This window comes from Typopeltis vanoorti, chromosome 9, assembly GCF_054136105.1.
Source record: "Typopeltis vanoorti isolate ZY-2024b chromosome 9, IOZ_Tvanoo_1.0, whole genome shotgun sequence".
NCBI classification, from domain to species: domain Eukaryota; kingdom Metazoa; phylum Arthropoda; class Arachnida; order Uropygi; family Thelyphonidae; genus Typopeltis; species Typopeltis vanoorti.
The window spans coordinates 30,051,796-30,075,183 of NC_143557.1; the positions used below are offsets into that span (position 1 = coordinate 30,051,796).

General features: G+C 36.2%; 1 protein-coding gene across 1 annotated transcript in view; it reads left to right on the forward strand.

Annotated features, from left to right (window-relative positions):
• The window catches only part of Agps (alkyldihydroxyacetonephosphate synthase), a 608,793-nt gene that overhangs the window by 574,001 nt on the left and 11,404 nt on the right, over positions 1 to 23,388 (forward strand). Inside the window, exons 18-19 of the mRNA XM_090397415.1 lie at positions 12,529 to 12,718; positions 12,813 to 12,870. Of these exons, the coding sequence (XP_090253541.1) occupies positions 12,529 to 12,718; positions 12,813 to 12,870 (248 nt within the window). The remainder of the gene's footprint in view (positions 1 to 12,528; positions 12,719 to 12,812; positions 12,871 to 23,388) is intronic.

The following is a 23,388-nucleotide window of genomic DNA, read 5'->3' on the forward strand; positions in this document are numbered from 1 at the left end:
CCTACTCTGGCTCACTTTGCATTCATTTTTTCAAGTCTCCTAATCTCTTTCACAGTTCTTAACTCATTCCTCATACATTCCACTTCTTCTTTCAGTGCATCTCCTTCCTACTCTTGCTCAGTATTCATTCTCCCAATCAACACTAACTTTCAAACCTATCTGAAGCTCCAGGTTTTAATTTCTCGTCATCACATGATGTCTTATGTTTTTGCCCTTGGGGTGATAACGATGCTGCATGTGCATTGTGCATGCACATACAGTGCACATTCACGTTACCATGGCATTTACATTCCCGCGATATTTGGAGTGTATTAAAAAAAAAAAAAAAAAAAAAACACTTATTAGTGCAAGTATGTACTTGAAACTATAAAAAATCTCCCCAAAATCTCTATAGAGTTAGATATGAAATTTTAGATCATTGAACAAGCTGAATGAAAGAGATAAGCATGTGCTAAAATTGCATGCTTGTATTGGCATTTTTTTATTTAAATTATTTTGTTATAATATTCAGTTTTTTATTAATTAAAATACAGTCAATAGTTGTTTATAGGAGTTATTTTTATTTTACTGTTTTTTGAGCACACTTCCAAAAAAATTAATTTCTATTTTTTAATATTTTGGATGTTTCCTCTTTTTTTTTATTATTATTAATGTTTGAGTTATAGTTCTGTTATTTTAGCATACAGTAGTGAACAAATTAATCCGAAGTCATATTTTAAAGAAAAGTTTTAATTTCACAAGAAAGTAAGTACAAAAATTAAACCCCAACTTTACCTAATGATTTATGTTCTCCACTGTTTCCTAATAAGTTTATCAATTCGCTTAGGCATATACTTTACCAACAGAGAACACATTTATTTTATTTCTGCTTGTAGAAACCATACTTTTATAATATTCTTTTATGTTCTCCACTGTTCCTAAAAAGTTCATCAATTCGCTTAGGCATATACTCTACCAATAGAGAACACGTTTATCTTATTTCTGCATGTAGAAACCATACTTTTATAATGGATTCTATTAGGTTATCCTTTGTGTCATAATTTAATTTTCCAAGTCTCTTTTTCACTATGCACCACTAATTTTCTATTGGATGTTGTGATTTTTAAGAAACTCTTTCACTTTTTTTTTGAAATGGAGAGAGATCCTGTTGGAATAGTTCTTTGTCTTTCTGGATCTGTGAGACCACTCTTTTCTCCACTATTTTTATATATCAATCACTTTTCATCATACTGTCAAGGCACAAGTGATCCTGGACCATCATGTATAAAACAACCACAGAACATCTTTTTAGCTGGGTGTTTAGGAGCTTTTGTCAACCACTGATTTTCAAACATAGTGTACTCGCTCTCCTTGGATAAAAAATGGTTCTCATCTGAGAATATGACATTCTTTCACTTCTCTACAGTCCAATCTATGTACACTTTTGCCCATTGGAGTCTCTTTTTCCACATAGTTCATCAACATTAATCATCAACAAAATTATCATGTCAGCAACAACCCCCACTAGCTGCCAAGTCTCTATTTAAGTCTACAGTAGACAATCTTGGATTCATTTTGCTTTTCCTAACTAATAATCGAACTTGAATAAGTGTAATTTTCCTTTTTTGTCAGGAGAAAATGTACCTGTGTCCCTAAACTTCTACAAAATTGTATGAACAGTACCCAAACCAACACCACACTCATTGATAATTTATCTTTGAGTCATGGATGTTTGCTGAGAAAGAGTACATATTTTTGAATGCTTTCTTGGAGATGTATCTCCATTTTATAGCAAAACGGATACACAAAATGAATAAAACATGATGAATGTCAACTTGTTTACACTGTCATAGAGACAATATAAACATGCAGTACTCAACCAAAATAGTGAAACTAAAACTATTGTGAGTTGAAACAAAAACAAGACAAAACAAAAAACTTGAAGAAAATTCAGCTTGTTCGGATTAATTTGTTCACTACTGCGCATATCTTTTTTATAAAAGAAAATGTCATTAACACATTTTTGATATTCTTCTATAGATCATTATAATGATAACACAAAGCAACACTTTAGATAATTTTATTGAAAAAAAAAAAATCTACATTGCTTGTTGGTGATAAAATTTGCTTATCAAGACCTTGCTCCCCTCTCTCATTTAATTATAATAAGCGAATCCACTGTTTATATACCTTCCTGTGTTTTTCTTACTGCATGCACTTGAATGCAGAATAAACTTTTACTTCACTAAAAAACACATGTACTAACCACAGTAATGACTAGTTAATTCGTAAATATTTCGTCCCAAGTGTCTTGGGATGTCATCAGTACAGTAGTTCAAACAATACTAGGAATAACATACAGTTAGGGTGCATGATTACAATGGAATCTCAATATGTGTGCAGTAATGTGTTATAGAAGTAAATTAAATATAACTGAAAAAAAAAATTTATAAAAATAAAAAAAAATATATATATATATATATATATATATATATAAAGATTATTTTACATGATTTTGTATGACAATTTCCCATACTTCAGGAATAGTAAGAACATCGTTGCGGTTTAAATTTGGTCTGTGTAGTAGGGCTTCAGCACTTTCTTTATATAAACGTTCATATTTATATAAAGATCTGTGTAAAAGTTTCGACTTCTCCCAATGGATCCTATAGTTTAGATTTTCAACTCCGTGTTGGGAGAGACCAGATTTCTGCGGCTTAAAAAGACAAATCTGATCTTGATGTTCCGAGATGCGTTTCTGAACAGACCTACCTGTCTGACCAAAGTAAGACAATTTGCAGGAGCATGGGATCTCATAAACGCCAGGTAACATCAGAGGTGAGAGTTTGTCCTTAGGAGAAGGTAACAAGTTATAGATTTGGTTGATAGGTTTGTAAGTAGTGGCAAAATTGTATTTCTTTATTATTTTTGAAAGACGTTCGGAGATGCCTTTGACGTAAGGTATGGGAATCTTATGGACTTGTCTGGGTTGATGTGTGGGGAAGTGACTGATGATTTTTTTGAGTTGTTTTAAGATTATATCCATTTAGTATAGCTGTATTTTTGATTATTTCTAGTTTTAGAGAATCTTCAGAGGAGTAGAATTTGTGTGCTATGGAAACTAGTGATTTACTGATGCCAAATTTCTGAGATGGATGATGAGCGGAAGAATTATGAATGTAGCGACCCTGAAAATGTAGGCTTGCGATAGACAGGCGTGGCAATGGAACCGTCTTCTTTTCTTTGAATATGTAAATCCAGAAAGGAGATACCCTGTGGAGATTCTTTTTCCAGTGTAAAGTTAATGCGAGGCTGAAGGTGGTTTATTTTATCGAGAAACAGTTGTAATTCCTGTTCGGGATGATCCCAGACTGCAAATACGTTGTCGACATATTGTAACCAAATTTTTGATTTGGGTTCAAAAGTGAATTTTTTTTTTTTTCTTCAGGGTGTTCTAGAAACAGGTTTGGTGATGAAGGAGATCCCATTGCTGTTCCTTCTTCTTGTTTGTAAGTTTGACCTTTCCAGGTGAAGTAACTGGATGTAATAACAAATTCGAATAATTCAACTATATCAGAAGGAAATTTTTGAGTTAATAATTGTACTGTTTCTTTGTGGGGAATGTTCGTGAAGAGGGAGACAATGTCGAAGCTAATTAACAAATCAGTTTTTAACAGTTGAATGTCTTTTATTTTTGCATGAAACTCTGTGGAATTTTTGATTGAAGAGACTGAGTGGCCTATGTGAGGACGGAGAAGGTTAGATGAGAATCTTGATAACTTGTAAGTTGGAACTGCTAATAGAATCTACGATGGCTCTGAGAGGAACATTAATTTTATGAAGCTTAGGTAAGCCATAAATTCTGGGAGGTTATGTTTTGAGTTTTTTAATTGTTTGTTCATCTAAGAAGGAGGTTTCATCAAGTAACTTGTTTAATTTCCTGAGTTGACGTTTTGTAGGATCATAATTTAGTTTGGCGTAAGTATTACAATCTCGGAGTAATAAATTCATTTTTTGGTCATATGAATTGGTATCAAGAACCACAGTGGTATTCCCTTTGTCAGCTCTGGTAATGATTATATTTTTATTGTGTTTTAAGGATGTAGGAGCTTTCAATTCTGATGGTGGGATATTCAAGTCTGAAGGTTTGGCATCATAGATTACTTTTGCTACCTCGAAACGAAGTCTGTTGTCTTCAGTACTGGAAAGATGGCAGATGTTTCTCTCTATGTTATGTATGAAATGTAGATATAAATCTAGTCATAAATTTGCAATTTCACCCAAATGTTTCCCATATCTAGATTTCATACATAGATTACTTTTGCTACCTCGAAACGAAGTCTGTTGTCTTCAGTACTGGAAAGATGGCAGATGTTTCTCTCTATGTTATGTATGAAATGTAGATATAAATCTAGTCATAAATTTGCAATATCACCCAAATGTTTCCCATATCTAGATTTCATACATAACATAGAGAGAAACCTCTGCCATCTTTCTAGTACTGAAGCCAACAGACTTCGTTTCGAGGTAGCAAAAGTAATCTATGATGCCAAGCCTTCGGACTTGAATATTCCACCATCAGAATTGAAAGTTCTTACATCCTTAAAACGCCATAAAAATATAATCATTACCAGAGCTGACAAAGGGAATATCACTGTGGTTCTTGATAAAAATTCATATGATCGAAAAATGAATTTATTTCTCCGAGATCGTAATACTTACACCAAACTCGATTATGATCCTACAAAACGTCAACTCAGGAAATTAAACAAGTTACTTGATGAAACTTCCTCCTTAGATGAACAAACAATTAAAAAATTCAAGACATACCATGCTAGATCTCTCAGACCCGTCATAGATTCTATTAGCAGTCCAACTTACAAGTTATCAAGATTCTTATCTAACCTTCTCCGTCCTCACATAGGTCACTCAGCCTCTTCAATCAAAAATTCCACAGAGTTTCATGCAAAAATAAAAGACATTCAACCATTAAAAACTGATTTGTTAATTAGCTTCGACATTGTCTCCCTCTTCATGAACATTCTCCACAAAGAAACAGTTGAATTATATGAATTTGTTATTACATCTGGTTACTTCACCTGGAAAGGTCAAACTTACAAACAAGAAGAAGGAACAGCAATGGGATCGCCTTCATCACCAAACTTAGCAAACCTGTTTCTAGAACACCTTGAAGAATAAAAAAAAATTCGCTTTTGAACCCAAACCAAAAATTTGGTTACGATATGTCGATGACGTATTTGCAGTCTGGGATCATCCCGAACAGGAATTACAACTGTTTCTCGATAAAATAAACCACCTTCAGCCTCGCATTAACTTTACACTGGAAAAAGAATCTCCACAGGGTATCTCCTTTCTGGATTTACACATTCAAAGAAAAGAAGACGGTTCCATTGCCACGTCTGTCTATCGCAAGCCTACATTTTCAGGTCGATACAGTCACAATTCTTCCGCTCATCATCCATCTCAGAAATTTGGCATCATTAAATCACTAGTTTCCAGAGCACACAAATTCTGCTCCTCTGAAGATTCTCTAAACCAAGAACTAGAAATAATAAAAAAAATACAGTTATACTAAATGGATATAATCTTAAAACAACTCAAAAAATCATCAGTCACCTTCCCATACCTTATGTCAAAGGCATCTCTGAACGTCTTTCAAAAATTATGAAGGAATACAATTTTGCCACTACTTACAAACCTATCAACCAAATCTATAGCTTGCTACCTGGCGTTTATGAGATCCCATGCTCCTGCAAATTCTCTTACTTTGGTCAGACAGGTAGTTCTGTTCAGAAACGCATCTCAGAACATCAAGACCACATTCGTCTTTTCAAACCGCAGAAATCTAGTCTCTCCCAACCCGGAGTTGAAAATCCATACCATAGGATCCATTGGAAGAAGTCAAAACTTTTACACAGATCTTTATATAAATATGAACGTTTATATAAAGAAAATGCTGAAGCCCTACTACACAGACCAAAGTTAAACCACAATGATGTTCTTACTATTCCTAAAGTATGGGAAATTGTCATACAGAATTGTGTAAAATAATCTTTATATATATATATAGTTTTTTTTTTTTCCAGTTATATTTAATTTACTTCTATAACATGTTACTGCACGCATATTGAGATTCCATTGTAAATATGTGCCCTAACTGTATGTTATTCCTAGTATTGTTTGAACTGCTGTACTGATAATGTCCCAAGATACTTGGGATGAAATATTTATGAATTAAATAGTCATTAGCTGAGTGGTAGTGGTTGTGGGCAGTAGATGGCGTTGATGTAGGTGTTTGGTAGTAGAGGTTCTGTGTAGTAGTGGAGATGGACAGTTGTACAGTAGGTGTCCTCCTGCGATGAGTCTTCGGACTCCTTGGAGGTGTCACGAATAATAATAATAATAATAATTACTGTGGTTAGTACATGTGTTTTTTAGTGATGAATTCACCACAGGTTTTGTTATTTAAAAAAAAAAAAATTTATCTGGCCAAGCTATATACACTCAAGCAGCTCTCATCAGACTCAGAGAAAGTGCATGATGTTTTTAACTCTTTACAAGAATTAATTTATACAAAGCACTTTTGATTATAAATTATGTTTAGATACTGCATGCTTAATGTTTCTGTACATGCTACATTATTTGCTTATTTATGTCACTCTTACTATTTATTATTACCTTGTGTACTGCTGAACATTTGATATTGTGGAGTATGACCTTTGCAGGCCTTGTGCCAATAAACCAAATAACCATCCAACCAGTTTTACTGTATACCATACACACACACTTAAATTAGTTCTGACTGCTGATGAAGGAGCATTCTGTTTTCTTCCGTATCAAGTGGGAAACAGATTCTAGGATTTCTTTTTACTCTTCTTTCTTTTAATGCATTTTCTTGGTATATTGGAAAAGTGCTTTCTACATAATTTTGGAAGAGTATAGTTTAAAGAGACTATTATAAAAGCTTTTCATCTCTGTGTATGTTTTTGTCTTGCATAAGCATGTCCAGGCAAGCCAAGAAGCTTGTGAGGTCTAGGATCATGAGTTTTCTTCCCATTATCGACTTCTGGGATATTTGATATATGAATTTGTCTTTTCAATGTTATGGGACTAATACTCTAGATAACTCTTTATACATTATATGCAATGGAATTTCTAGTATCTGTGACTCGGCACATTGGCACTTCCAGTTTGTAACCTTTAATGCACTATAGATTCTTGGATGCATCTGTTAGTTATATTGTATAAAGTGTATGTTGTGTCAAAATTCTGTAGATATTCATATCTGAAGTGACATTGAAATTATTTTTGTGCTTAAAACACTATGATGTACTCATGAAATTATCCATTGAAAAGGTATACAATAGACACAAAGTATAGGATAAAATTATAGCAGTGAGTCTGTGAGGTCTAACAGAAAAGTAATGAGACAAATTCATATAAAATTGTATATTCAATTAATAGTCTGATCATCGTGCTCACCTTCAAAGTAACTCCTCTGCTCAGAACTCACTGGTTTCAGCATTCCTTCCATGCAGTATAACAGGATCGGAAGTCCTTTTCTGATAGCTGATTTATGGCTCCTGTCACAAACCATTGGATGTTTAAATTATATATTTAGTTTAATCCTTTCTCCAAGTGTAAGCAAACAAAGTTTGCACCTGAAGTATCTTCAGGACTGAGGCAACTCATGGCAAAGGTGGACTGACTTCGCATCACTTCCCTTAGTATCCCATAATGCAAAGCACATATCCTTGTGGATGTATAATGCTATGCATTTTTGGAAGGGTCACTACCCAGACTGGTTTCGACCTTTATTAAGTCAGTTCACCTTTGCCACGAGTTGCTCCAGTCCTGAATATACTTCAGGCACAAACTTTGTTTGCTTACACTTGGATAAAGGATTTAACTAAATATTTTTATAGTCTAACCAAGTGAAAACACCCAACTTCAAAACGAGTATACCTTTCATCTTGTTCTTCAGCTTGGGGAAAAGAAAAGGAAAAATCACATGGAGACAGATCGGGTGATTCAGTGACTGTTCCAACACTGGAATACATTTTTGCTAAACACTTGTGAATTGACACTGCAGAATGAGAAGGTGCATTGTCGAGATACAAGATTCAATCATTCACATTCTCCAGACATGTCCATAAGATGTTGTTTCACAACCCTTAATAAATGTCAATCTTTGCAGATGCAGCGCTGTACTCAAGTGATGTTGTTTGTTCTTATGTCTTGCTGCCCTGCACATTGCTTATATTCCACACTTGAGCACGTGATAAAGAATCATTACCATTCTCCTGCGTAATTTTATTGAACATTTGAATAGTACTATCATTCATTTTAACACAAAACTTAATTGCACAGTGTTCAAGATTTTGCTCCTCCAATTTCATGATGAACGCATCAGATACACACTGACTGAAAACACAATAACAAGACAACACTGTCTTGTTATTGTGTGTATTGGCAACACTGTCAAACCGATGATGACATATGACGTCATCGTCGGTTTGACAGTGTTGCCAATTGTCATAAAAAAAATCTCATTACTTTTTCGCTAGACATGTAAGAGAGCAGTCATCTACTTAGTGATCTGACCTCTTCTGGATAGTATCAGAAACTTGAGATTTCTCAAGTTTTGGATGCACCGTCTGAAATGTAAAAATGGTATTTTAAGGTTGGCAGAATTAGTATTTATATAGCATTATGAGTTGTACAGATGAGAAATAATGTCTTGAACAGAACAAGACACCGAAATTTTTTCGACGCTGTGGATGTGATGTGCTTGTAGCATGGAAGGCTACAGGCAAGTCAAGAAAAGAAGTTTGATTTTAACTGGAGATTTCATTATTATTAGATGTAAGAGGAAATGAAGTGAGCCCTTTTTTTTTTTTTTTTAAGAAATGAAACTGGGCTATCATGATAGCAGTTAGTATTGTGTTGTAAATTCAATCATCGTGTGTCGTATCCATCCAAGAGGTTCACTACCATGTCTCTCCACCAACTTCGTTCCTGTGCTTGCCTTACACATTACTCATATGTCAGTTATGTCCAGTTATTAAGATTGCTGCTCCAAGTAGTTCTTTGCATTCTTCGTTCCCTCTTTCCCTCCATCATTCCTTCTATTATCACTTTTTGTAGGCTGTCATATCTTAGCAAATGTCCTAAATATTTGGTCTTTCTTCTTCTTTTGATAGTTTTAAGCAGACTTCTTTTCTCTCCCGTCATTTGTAGAACTTCTTAAAATCCACATCTCAAAAGCTTAAATTTTATCTTCTGCTTCCTTTAATATTGACCATGTCTCAGCCCCATATTGACCATATATAGCATTTGCCAACCTTATCCTCATTTTTATGCTCAGATCTCTAGCTGTCAGGACATTTTTCATTGTGTTGAATTTCTCTCTGGCTATTTCAGTTCTTCCTTTTATTTCTCTTATGCTTCTTCCATCTTCTGTTAATAAAGTGTCGAGATACATAATTTGTCTACTTGCTGAATAGGTATGTGATCTATTTTGATATCAATTTGAGTGTTGTCTTTTTCCTGGTTATTGCTATTGTCTTGGTTTTCTTAGAATTAAAAAGGAACCATATTCCTCACTCATAACTGTTACATTGTTCACTAGTTTTACATTGCTGAGTACTCAGGATGTCAGTAGAGCTGTGGGACTGGATGGTATTTCACCACGAGTTTTGAGAGAAAGTGCTAAAGAACTGACAGCTCCTTTGACCTGCCTTTTCAGTGAAAGTCTGGCTACGGAAAAGGTGCCCAGGGAATGAAAGGAAGGTAAGATAGTGCCATTGCATAAGGGCTGTAGCACATTGGAAGTGTGTAATTATAGGCCAGTTTGTGTGTCATCAGTAGTTGTTAAGATCTTGGAGAAATTAGTTAGGGACCATATACAACATTGGGCATATGAGGGTAATGTTATCTGTGAGAGTCAACACAGATTTGTGAAGGGGCGCTCTTGTTTTAGTAATACAAGAGCAGTAGATGAGGGAAAAGCATATACTGCCATTTTCTTGGATTTAACGAAGGCATTTGACAGGGTGCCATATGATAAGCTGATATTTAAATTGCAACACATGGCTTTGGATGATAGGTTGGTCAACTGATTGGCTGTCCGATAAGTATCAGAGAGTTGTGTATGGTGGAGCAGTTTCAAGGAGGCAGAGGGTTACAAGTGAGGTCCCACAGGGCTCAGTACTTGGACCTATATAGTTTAACCTTTATATTAATGCCGTTGTCAGTGGATCACAGGGGGATATTCAGTTGTTTGCAGATGATGTGAAGCTGGGTAGGGTTATTATTAATAGTGTAGATGTGGTAGCCATGCAAGAGGATTTGAATAAGCTAGACAGATGAGCAAACGAATGGGGAAGTCAGTTTAATGCAACAAAATGTAAGGTCTTGAGGTTTGGGACACATCGATGGGACGCTACATACTCTGTTGGAGGAGCTATACTGGAGGAAGTAGGGAAGACAAGAGATCTTGGATTGATCTCTTGATTGTTAGAAACTTGAAATTCAGGGACATATTGCAAAGGTGGTGAAGGTAACACAGAGGATTGCTGCAATAATGAGAAGGATGCTGAGAGATAAAAGAGTTATCATTCCATTGTATAAGAAACTGATCAGACCACTCATAGAGTATTGTCTTCAGATTTGGTCTCCAGGATTTGAAGGGGATAAATTAACTGTGGAAAGGGTACAAAGGCAGATAACAAAGATAGTTTCAGGACTGTACAGTGTAAGTTATGAGGATCGGCTGAGGGAATGTGGACTGCAGAGTTTGGTGGATAGAAGAATGAAAGGTGATATGATTGAGACTTTTAAACTGTTGAGAGGTGGTTACAGGGTTGGCACTGCGGAGTTCTTTCGCTTGGTTGAACAGCAGAAAGGAGTGATGACAAGGGGCCATCTCAGGAAGTTACGAAAGGAAACTGTAAGCAAGAGGGTGAGGAGTGGTTTCTTTGTATGGAGGGTGGTTGGACCATGGAATGCATTGCCAGATAGAGTGGTGAGAGCAATAATGGTCAATGAGTTTAAGGAATGGTATGATACACTTTGTGTTTCCTGGGAGGGACCTCCCACGATGAGTCTTGATAGACTTTGTGTTTCTTAGGAAGGACCTCCCGCAATGAGTCTTTTGACTTCATGGAGGCCTGAATAATAATATACTCGGAATCTACATTACACAATCCTGAGCCTTTCCACAGTTTCTTTATCTGTTTGCAACCTAGGAGGACAAATCTGTGCATGATACTCCGGGTGCAATTGTATCATGGCCATGTAGAGGCAAAATGACTTCCATATCAGTGTTTGTTTCAACATTGCAATCATCCTCTGGTTGTATTTGCAATATTTGTCATATGACCTTACTTCAACTTTCTGTCCACCAAAACTCCAAGATCACTAACCTCATTAATTATTCCAAGCATAATCCCACTAATATAATATGCCAATTGACGACTATTATCATTTGCCCACACCTCCTACCTATTTATTCGTCATCTGAAATTATTGAAGATTTATTGTCAGGCCCTTTCCAATTTCACTGATATATAGATTAAGCAACAATGGTTTCAAAAACTTATTCCTTGGGGGGGGGGGGCACCACTGGTCACCTTAAATTTGACAGATTTGCATCTCCTTTATGCCACTTTCTGATACTTGTTCATCAGTCACCCACCCACTTATCCAAGCCATTATTTCAGAAAGACTATTTATCATTCAACGTTTTGATTTCATTAAAATGGTTTAAATAAAATAATTTATCAGCTAGTAAATGATTGATTCGTTTATTCATTCCATAACTTTGCTTATTCAGTAATAATATACCCTTTCCCTAACCAGATTCTTTTTTCATAGCCATGCAATACTTTGCAGTTAATGTTATAGCGACACAGACAGCATTCAGATCTTAAGAAGTCAAACAACTGCAGATTATGAGGGGCTGGATGATAAAATGTGCTTAATGAGATACCCTATGAAAAGGAGAAGTGAAAAAAATGAGGCACAAAAATTATATTCTTAATAATTAAACATTGTTCTAATCTAAAAACAAAAGTCAGCTAACCATAGTTTATGTTTAAAAAATTACATAACTCACTTAATAAGATACTGTATGAAATGGAGAATTGGAAAAACAGTATAATAAAGCAAAAATAAAATTTTAAAAAATGCACTTAAAAAGAGCTATTTCTTTCTAGCTTTTGTAATAACAATAACATCTGAAAAATTGTTTTGTAGTTCAATTTTGATATATTATAATCACATGATATATAGGTGCCAAAAAATTTTTCAGTAACTCACATGCCATGCATTTGCTAAACTGCACCCCAGTCATTCTTTTGGTTACTAGATGAAAAGCTAATTTTTTGCTAATCTGACTTACCTGTCAAGTGACCGTTGGGCAAAAATAATTGGGTTGTAGTATGAACTGCATGATACCTGTCTAGATGTTATATGCTGTTGCTCTATAAAATAAAGTCTGTGAATGCCTCTATTTTGCTATTTCAGATTGTTAGATTTGTGTCGCAATGTCAAGGATCGTGTTCAGAAAGAAGTAAAACTTCGTGGTATTCACTATCCTGCTTTTATAACTTGCAGAGTTACTCAGATATATGATGCTGGTGCATGTGTTTATTTTTACTTTGCTTTTAATTATCGTGGAGTTGCAGATCCAGTGCATACATATGAAGACATCGAGGTAAGAATGATATGCTAGTCAAAAAAAAAAAGTTATCAAAATGATTTGTATGCTGTAAAATGGTTATTTATCTAATTTGATTTCCTTGTTCTAGGCTGCAGCACGAGATGAGATAATTGCCTCAGGAGGAAGTATTTCACATCATCATGGAGGTATGATTGAAGTTTTAAGTAAACCTAGATATTACATATTTCATAGAATGTAGAAGTATTTGTTTATGATCCTAGAGAATCCTCTAAGTTTTTATTAGTAGAATGATACAGGACTCAGTTTGTTGTTGTTATTGTTGTCGTCGTCGTCGTATACTTACCCTTGAATTCATTCACACTAGATGCACTTACTAACCCCCCCCCCCAATAAGGGCAAATTATTCCACTTGCTCACTGCTCTCTGGGAGAAAAACCTGGCTCTTATCCCTTTCTTGTCTGTGAACAAACTTAACTTCCATGGATGTCCCCCGCCCCTGTGTTTTCTCTCTCCACCCTCCATATAATGAAAAATTTCATCAGTCAAAATCCTATAACATCCATTCAAAAAGTTTATAGACCTCTATCATGTCATCCCTCTTTCTCCTGTTAACTAGAGTCTGCAATCCACATACCCGCAATCTGTCCTCATAATCTAAATCCTATAATTTGGATATAATCTTAGTAACTCTTCTTTGCGCCCTTTCCACAGCTTCTTCATCCCCTTGAAACACAAGAAACCAAATCTGCTCATAATAATCCAGGTGTGGACTTATCCTTAGATATCAGGGTTCGCTTCAACATTGCAATTATCTTCTGAGTTGTATTTGCAACTTTTGCTATGTGACCTTTGAACTTTAAATTCTTATCCACCAAGATCCCTTGCCTCTTCAGTTTCTTTTAGCATAATCCCGCTAATGCAATATGCCACTGGAACTCTAATCACACCAAAGTGCATAACTTTACACTTACTAACATTAAACTGATAGCCATTTTCGTTGCCCAAATTTCCAGTCTGTTCACATTATTTTGTAATTGCTGAATATCAGTAGCATCCCTGATTACCCTGTCTATCTTCACATCATTGACAAACAATTGCACATCTGATGATAGACCCTGTCTGATTGAACAGTAATCGTTACCTTAAATTTGGCAGATTCACACCCACTGTATACCACTTTTTGATATCTGTCAACCATTCCCTGATCCAAGTCAAGAGATTATATTCCAATCCCATATTCTCCAGTTTATGCAACAGCCTTTCATGTGGCAAATGCCATAGAATAATCCAACATTATCGTAGTGTATCCAACTCGACCGTAACATTGTTATAAACTATGAGCAAATCGCTAAAACATGACCTTCCTTTAGTAAACCCATGCTGTTCTTTGCAGAGTATAGCATGTTTGTCTACCCATTTCTGTATGCAAGTTCTTATCAACTTCTCTAAAATCTTCACTAACACATTGTGAGGAAAGCTAAAAAGGAGTATGAAAAGAAATTGGCCATGCAAGCTAAAGGCAATCCAAAAGAATTTTATCGTTATGCCGTAAGCAAAAGAAAGAATGACTGTGGAAGAAATGCAGGTGTTACGGAAGCTAAGGAGATTGTTCAGTTAATGAGTTCAACACCAGAGATACTGATAGGTTGGTAGTTAGATATATCAGTTTTTGCACCACCCTTGTTCAATGGAACTATCATACATTCCATCCATTCATGTGGTATCATTCCTTAGCTGAGACTCAAGTTATACAAATGTGCGAAAGGCCTAGCCAATTCGGCTGAACATTCCTTTAGCAAAAGGGCAGATATTCCATCTGTCCCTATTGAAAAATTCTTATCCAGGTTATGCAAAAGCACTTCAACCTCATTTTCATGAACCTCTAACTCTTCATGAAAATGAGGTTGAAGTGCTGACATTCTTTTCTCCGGCTGAATGAAATGTATGGAACTAAATCGTTTTCCCAAAATTCTAACATCTGGTAATTCACCGAACTACAAAATAAACTGTCTCTGCTTTTTGTTTTGTAAACATACATTTTTAAAAGCCCAAAAATATTACGACTTGTACTTATTCTTATTAAAGATGTTAATATTTTTATATTCTAAAAAATCCAGGACATTTAGCATCCCGAACTAAACATATCGGGACGCCGGGACAGAAATAATAAAACTGGGACGTATGGGATCCCTACCCTTGATGATCTAGTTTCCCTGACTCTCTGCGTGTTCTTTTTCCTTTTCATCTTCCCTACATTCTGTTTATGCAAAGAACATCCAAATGATGCTATTTCTTTGCAAATATGAATATTTCTCATTTCCTGCTGCTTTGGATTTTTTTTTTCTCCCATCACTTGGAATATTTCCTTTTGCCATTCCCAAGGCAGGTGATGTTACTAAGTATGACATTTGAATTTAGGTGGTACACAGAACAGAACTTAATGATCTTGAATGTGATAACAAGAGCTCATGTCCAGTGATAACTGCATTGTTCCGTAAGCCATCAAAAGTGAAGTCTCTATGATTGAAAATGGATACCTAAGCAATCAGCCTACAGTCTGTTTTACAATAGATGAGAGAATGAAAACTTAGCTCTGTGGCAGTCCACTAAGCACTATAGTATTGCATCATCCCAAATGTTATATCATTGTGGCAGAAGTGTAATGATGTGAGAATATTTTTTGGCATGGAATTGATCCACTGTTTTTTAATTTGTGTGAAGTTGGAGTGCCCTCCTGCAATAAGTCCTTAGCATCCTAAGAAGTGTCACATAATAATAATTGTGCTACTGTGAATGACAAATTCTAAGTTATTCAGAACTTTTCAGTTCTGAATAACTTAGAATATTTTTCATTCATTTTAATTTTTTGGAATTTCAGAACTTTGAGTTCTGAATAGTGGATAAACACTACTGTTATTGAATTCTATAGTGGAGGCATTACTCCTCCAGGAGATGTTGCCTAATGTCACAACAACGTCTGGTATGCCTGATTTGAGCAAAATAGCATGCATCTAATAAAATATTTACAGCTTCAATCTAAACATAATTAAGCACTTTGGAGAAGTGAATGAAACTGTTTTGAATTCTTCCAGAATCACCGGTAGAATTCAAGACAGTCCTGCATAAAAATTTTTAGAAATTAACTTTCATTCTTTAGAATGAAAGCTAATTTCTGATCACTAATAGCTAACCTGGTTGGCTAAGTGGTCATACCCGATCTCCAACCAACAGGCTGTGGGTTCAAATCCCACCATGGGCATGGATGTTTGTGATTGTCTTTAAGTGGAAGATGAATGCTGTCACAGTTTTTGAACCATCACACTTACTGGAGCTCTGAAGTGGCTTGAAAAAAGTTTCATATCTGGTCTCTAGAGCAGGGTTTCCAAACCAGGTAAAAATTAAATTAAAACTACAAAATATATATATATATAATTGATAAAAATAGAAAAAAAAATTCTTAACCCATCCACAGTACAAAATGTACTATAGGTTTACAAATAATCTTTCGTGGGTTAAAAAAAATTTCATGATACCTCACTTAGTAAGCATCGAATGAGCCATACTTTTGAGATAGAAAAATAGTCATTCCAATTTAAATTCAGACACTAACAGGTTCTTTAAGCTTTCTTGGAAGAGATATTCATATTTAAAACTGCTTCTATGAAGAAGCTGAGTGTTGTTCCAACAGATATTGTATTTGATCTCAGTACCATGTTGAGACTTGGGTTAAGAGGTTTAAGGCACAAAAAAAGTAAATAAGGGTCAAAGCTATATAACTGAGAGGAGACCTCCACATAGCCTTTAAAGGAATTCAGAGAACCGACCAGGGCTTCTGACCTAATGTCCAATCCTCACCTTCTCGTGGTGCACCCTGTTAGGTATCTACCCGGATACTGAACAAACGAGGATGGGCTGACAATTTGGGATTTAGCCGACCAAATTGTATTCTTATTGTTTGAAACAAAATATAAAATGATGCTACAACATGACAGAATTTCATGCCGACTGGGGCGTCACCCAGTTAAACAACGTCCCCGTTTTTGCCAGGAAACCAGGGCGAACAGCAAAAAGTCAGCTACTGGAACAAACCCTAAAACACACCCCAACTCAATATCACCAGAATTGAAGATTGGCACTATCAACATGAGAAGCCAGAATGGCAAAGAAATGGAGCTAGCTAAGGAATTGGATAAGTACCAGATTGACATAATAGGGGTGACTGAAAAAAAAAAAAAGACAAAAACTGGCGAAATCTTTCTGAGCAATAAATACAAAATGTTATATTCAGGCAATGACAATCAAGGAAAAGAAGGAGTAGCCATAGTATTCAACACTAAATATGAGGCTAATCTTCTTGAATGGCAGGTGGTGTAAGTAGAGTGATGTGGGCAAATATGAGAATGGGGAACTGGACAATGAAACTTATTTGTGACTATGGTCCCACAGACGGTTCTTCTAAGGTAGAAGTGGAGGAATTTTTTGATGCTTTAGAAAAAGCAACTGACACAATGAAAAAGGAAAAGATGGTCCTTGTTGGGGATCTAAATAGCAGAGTAGGAAATGATTGTCAGACATACAAAAATATTTTGGGAAAATTTGGAGAAAAGAGCAAAGCTAATAATAATGGCAAATATCTGTTGGATTCCTGCTCAGGACATGGACTGGTTATTACTAACACCAGGTTCCAGCATAAAAATGTGCACAAATTCACATGGAGAGAAGAGGCAAGGAATAAGAAAAGTCTCATTGACTATGTTATTGTTGATAGTGATGTTTTCTCCTTGGTGCAGGACACCAGAGTGTACAGAGGATTTGAGATTGGAAGCGATCACTATTTAGTCTTGAGCAGGATAAAATTGAATTTCATATTGAAAAGAATAACATGTAAGAAAGTTTTAAAAAGAATAAAAGTTGAGCAGCTCTCAGAGATGAACTGTAGACTAAAATACACAAAGATTATTGAAGAAAAAATGAAAGAGTTTGGGAACAGGAATCAAACCTTGGTGATTCATTTGCAAGCCTTGAAGAAAACACTGATTGATTCAGCCAGAAAAGCATGTGGTGAAGTTCTCTGCAAGGATAGAAAAATCACAATTCCATGGTGGACACAGTAAGTTAAAGAGGCAGTGAAGGAAAAGAAGAAAGCATATCAAAATTTCTTGGCAAATAAGTCAGCTTGTGCTCTGAGAGAATACAGAGACAAATGTAAGAAAGCTAAACACTGTGTAAAACTATGTTGTTTATTATTTTAACGGTATAACAGAACACAGAAACTAAGTAAATAATTAATTTATTGACTTGATGCTGATATTTCGCTGGTATTATAACCAGCATCTTCAGAGCACAAAAACACTGTTTGTCACAATACGCGAGACTAAAACAACATGGTGTACTTAACCAAAATTGTAGCAGCAACACAAAGACTAGAGTCCTGATTTTGGCGCCCTCTTTCTGGAAAAAAAAAAAAAAAAAAAAAAAAAAAAAACGCTATCATATATTACTAGAGTCCTAGAAAAGTGCTAGTTTAGAGTGTACAGAGGATTTGAAATTGGAAACCAGGCACACCCCTACGCCCAATTGTGGACAGCATAAATAGTCCCACATACAAACTGGCTAGACATTTAGCGAAGCTACTAGCCACTCTCACTAACAATTCTCCCTCCTTTATCAAAAATTCAGCACACCTAAAAAGCATCTTACAACACCTCACCCTAAAAAGCTCAGACTTAATAGTAAGCTTTGACATCACTTCACTATTCACAAATGTACCACTAATAGAAACCCTCAATCTACTGAAGTCACACTTCCCCCCTGATATATTTGAACTATTCAAATTCACAATACATGCAGGATATTTCACATGGAAAGGGAAAATATACAAACAAATTGATGGGACAGCCATGGGCTCCCCCCTTTCTCCCCCCCTAGCCAACTTTTACATAGAACACCTTGAAAATCAAGCAATCAATACAGCCACTCTCAAACCAACACTTTGGCTACGCTATGTTGATGATGTGCTTGCTATTTGGCCACATGGCCCTGAGACATTGAAAACATTCTTAGCACATTTAAATAGCCAACATCCAAAAATCCACTTTACTATGGAACTGGAAGCCAACAACTGTCTGCCCTTCCTGGATACACTCATCACACGTCTCCCAGATGGTTCCTTATCATTTTCAGTTTTCAGAAAACCCACACATACAGGCAGATACTTACACAAACAATCACACCATCATCCTTCTCAACAATATGGCATATTAAAAACGCTAACCCATAGAGCGAGAGCAATCTGTTCAAATGACAAGGCTCTGACTGCTGAACTGACTCACTTACGCCACACCTTCTTGGCCAACGGCTACAATCCACAAAAAATAAACAAAATACTGAACACTCCCAAGAAACCCCTCCCACCATCCACCACAGAGAACTACAACAAAACAGTCACCATCCCTTACATTAAAGGCACATCCGAAAAGATCTCAAGAATTCTCAATAAACATAAACTACGCACTACATTCAGACCATATAGCAAATTAGCCACCCTCATCCGCTCACCCAAGGACAGCATTCCTCCTTTATCACATCCAGGAGTCTACCAAGTACCCTGCTCATGCAATCAAGCCTACTACGGTCAAACAGGAAGAACTGTGAATATCCGCATCAGCGAACATAAACGATACGTCCGGAAATATCATTATGGGAAGTCGGGCCTAGCAGACCATGCTCTGGATACCCCTGCACACAGGATCAACTGGAAAAACACAAAAGTACTACACAGAAACCCATATAAATCAGAGAGATTGTTCTTAGAGGCGACAGAAGCCCTAAAACACACTCCAAATCTCAACAAATATGGCTGTATTAACTTGCCGAAGATCTGGGAGACAGTCATATTAAGAAAAAACTAGCACTTTTCTAGGACTCTAGTAATATATGATAGCGTTTTTTTTTTTTTCCAGATAGAGGGCACCAAAATCAGGACTCTAGTCTTTGTGTTGCTGCTACAATTTTGGTTAAGTACACCATGTTGTTTTAGTCTCGCGTATTGTGACAAACAGTGTTTTTGTGCTCTGAAGATGCTGGTTATAATACCAGCGAAATATCAGCATCAAGTCAATAAATTAATTATTTACTTAGTTTCTGTGTTCTGTTATACCGTTAAAATAATAAACAACATGTTCGACGAACACATAAGTCTGTCCACACGTGTACTGTGTAAAACTAGCTAAACAGAAGTCATGGGAGGACATTGGCAAGAACATAGAAAATAAATATCAAGAAGGTGGCAAAATATTCTGGAGGTTGTTGAAGAAGCTTTGAAATGGACGAAAAAGTGCAGTAAAAGAAATTAGAGATAATAAAGGTGACATGAAAACGGGAGAAAAAAGTTATCCATGAAGTATAGAGTAATTACTTCGAAAAATTGCTAAATGAAACAAAAAGTGATAGCACAGTGGTAAAAAACACTGAACAGGCATGCAGTCAGGGAGACATATCCATACTTGAAGTACCAAAAGCCCTCAAAGGCTTGAAATGTGGAAAGACAGCAGGAGTAGATGATATTCGACCAAAAATGCTGAAGTATGGTGGTATAAAAGTCATACAGTGGCTGCACTGCATAGTTCAGAAAACCTGGACAGAGGGACAAATTCCCAATGATTGGAGTAGAGCTCTCATAGTACCCATGTATAAAAAGGGAAATAAAACTGAATGTGAGAATTACAGAGGTATTTCCCTACTGAGTGTTCCTGGCAAGATTTATGTAAGTATACTTGAGAAACGGTTGAGAAGAATTGTGGAAGAAAAGCTTGGTGAAGAACAAGCTGGATTCAGGCCAAATAGAGGCTGTCAGGATCAGATTTTCCCTTTACGACAAATAGTTGAGAAAGCATGGTGTTACGTCTTATTGTACTTGGTCTGTTATTATTATTTATATTATTTACTTATCTTACTTATTCTCAACTATTCCGTTGCCGACAAATTTATATTCTTTTAAGTCGACTGCGCCAGCCGGCAACTGAATTCTGACAACTCACAATTTAAAACTACTGAAAAAACAATATAGGGGTCAAGTGGTTTGCGGTCGTGGTCCCCCTTTCTTAGTTGCTAATGGATTCCCATACTAATTATGCATGGTCCGAAATTTAACAAGTGGTAACTCAATTCTCTGAACAATAACAGACTCATTTGGTTTGAATTAAAGAAATACATTTACTTAGACAAATACATATATACACTTTAGTTAGAAATTCTAATTCTAAAGAGTCTGAACTCCCCCCCCCCCTTTTTTTTAAGTTAATGTATCCAAAAGGTTACTTTAAAATCTTATACTAGCAATCTCATACACTTCTTAATGTAGCTACGTTCGGGCTCGGTTAATTCTTACAGAGTGCTCATTTCCCATATATAGGAATAACACATACATAGATACATTCTACAATCCTAGTATGGAGCATATCAGATGTACTCTGTCTTGCAAAATTCACATGGGACAATATTCTCTCTCATGCTCAGGCTTTATCCTCCCCCAAAATTCAGTTAATAATCAAATTTAAGTTTAACACAATGATATAAATGTTTCTTCCAACATAAAGTCTGAAACCTTGATTCCCAGCTCTGCTTAAGCTTAGGGTGTCACTTGCTCTCTAGACGTTGACAGAAATGTCCAAAAAGACAACAGTTCTTTAGATACCAAATGGAAGTTTTCTTATACCAAATGGAAGTTTCTTATACCCTCTTTGGTTATTATTCAATTTTAATACGAAAGCTTGCACCTTACCGTTCTTGCTTTTCTGGTAGTTATTGGGACTTCCTTAGTCAGACCTCCGGATTTCCTCACCGTATATTTCTTATGGCATCTGCGACATACTTCTGTTCTTTTCGAGAGAGGTTCGCCTCTTCGCCGATTTATACTTTGGCATGGCTAACCAATGACTCTTTTCTGGAACTCTGGCTGCTTTCCTCAGTTGTGGCTACGGTCAACACGACACGTACAGCAACGGGAGACTGTTGCTGGGTACGGCGGCAAGCTTCACAGCTGTCCAGCACTTGAATCAGGAACCAGGAACAGAAAATAAGAGAACGCTTGAATTATGCACCAAAACCTATATAGTCAATGTGAGCGCCCTCTCTTGGTGATTATGTCATGCATATAGCGGTGGCCGATTGGTCACCACAGCTCCGAACTGTTTATGACATGGCTCAATACATATATTATCTTATATACATCTTTCAGCAATTATACATAATTTTCCTTTGTTAAATAATCCACAAACATTATCTATTTAAATTATGGGTTTCTCAGAATTCACTTAATATCTACTAAAAAAATGGTTAGACATAATTCTGAATTACCAAGATGCACATTTTCTTCTGGAGACATAAGCACGTCCATATTCATGGTTTTTAACGTTACCTTATGTTGGGTTGGAAATAGGATGACTCACAAAAAGTGAATCGGCACTTTTTCCGACACAACAATGGGAATATAACAAAGATCTATATTTAAGTTTTGTCAATCTGGAAAAGGCATATGACAAGGTGTCAAGAGAGAAGCTATTCTTCAATATGCTATAGTTGTATGGTGTCAATGGGGCATTATATCAAGCAATACTTAGTCTTTATTTGAGTTGTAAGTCAGCTGTTGTGTCGGAAAAAAATGATGAGTCACTTTTTTTCCCACCCAACATTAAGTTATCTCAGAAGGAGTGGATAGGGACATGCTTATGCCTCCGGATGGGAAATGTACCGACTAATGTCCCAAGAACATGTAAATATCCAAGTGTGTAAGCTCTGAACAATGTTAAAATAGCCCATGAGTTTAATAGAGAATAGTTGTAAATGAATTAGAATATAAAATCATGTGTAAATTGCCAAGTAAATATGTATAAGCTAGAGCATGTTTTAAGCCATGTAAAAACAGTCCGTGGCCACGGCGTACAATCTGCAGTCGCCGTATGCATGATGACACCGCCGAGTGAGGGAGCTGTTTTCAGGTATAAAGGTTTCAGCGGGGATTCGAATCGCTCTTCTTGTCTCCGGGTTTCGTCGGCACCTAGTTTCCTGTCGGAGAGCTGTGTAGAGCTTGCCGCCACGTGTAGCAAGAATCCCCCCCCTTGCTATGTATGCTACGTGGGCCAAGGCTGCAACTACAATGTATTCAGATCCATAAGAAGAAAGAGCCACTGATGAGATCAACGTCGGTGTTCAAATCTGTGTATGAGTGTTTTCAGTTCGTATGGAAACAAAGGAATAGCAAGGCCGCCATCAGTGAAGATACTGTAAGCAGACCAGAATATCCAGTTCAAGGCAAGAACGGTAAGTGTAAGATTTTCTTATGTAAAATGTTGGATTAAAGTAACCGTGGAGTAAGGAAGCAGAAGTTAAGGAAACATGCTATTTCCATGTAATGCTATAAGAACAGTCTGCGATTTGGACACTTTTGTCTGCGGTTGAGAAGAAGGCATATTAGGCTCCAGGCAAACAGGAGGCCGAGGTCCGAACTGTTTGTGTAATTTAGGAACAGTAATGTTATATAGTCAGAACGTAATTAAATGTTAGCTAAAATTTTGGAGGGAGGATTAAGTAAGAATAAGAAGTATTACCCTAGAGAAGTTCATGTCAGAATTATTGAGTTGTCTTGTGTATCTATGCAATATTACATGTGTGATAATATTACGTAACCTTGTTATAAGAGTCTG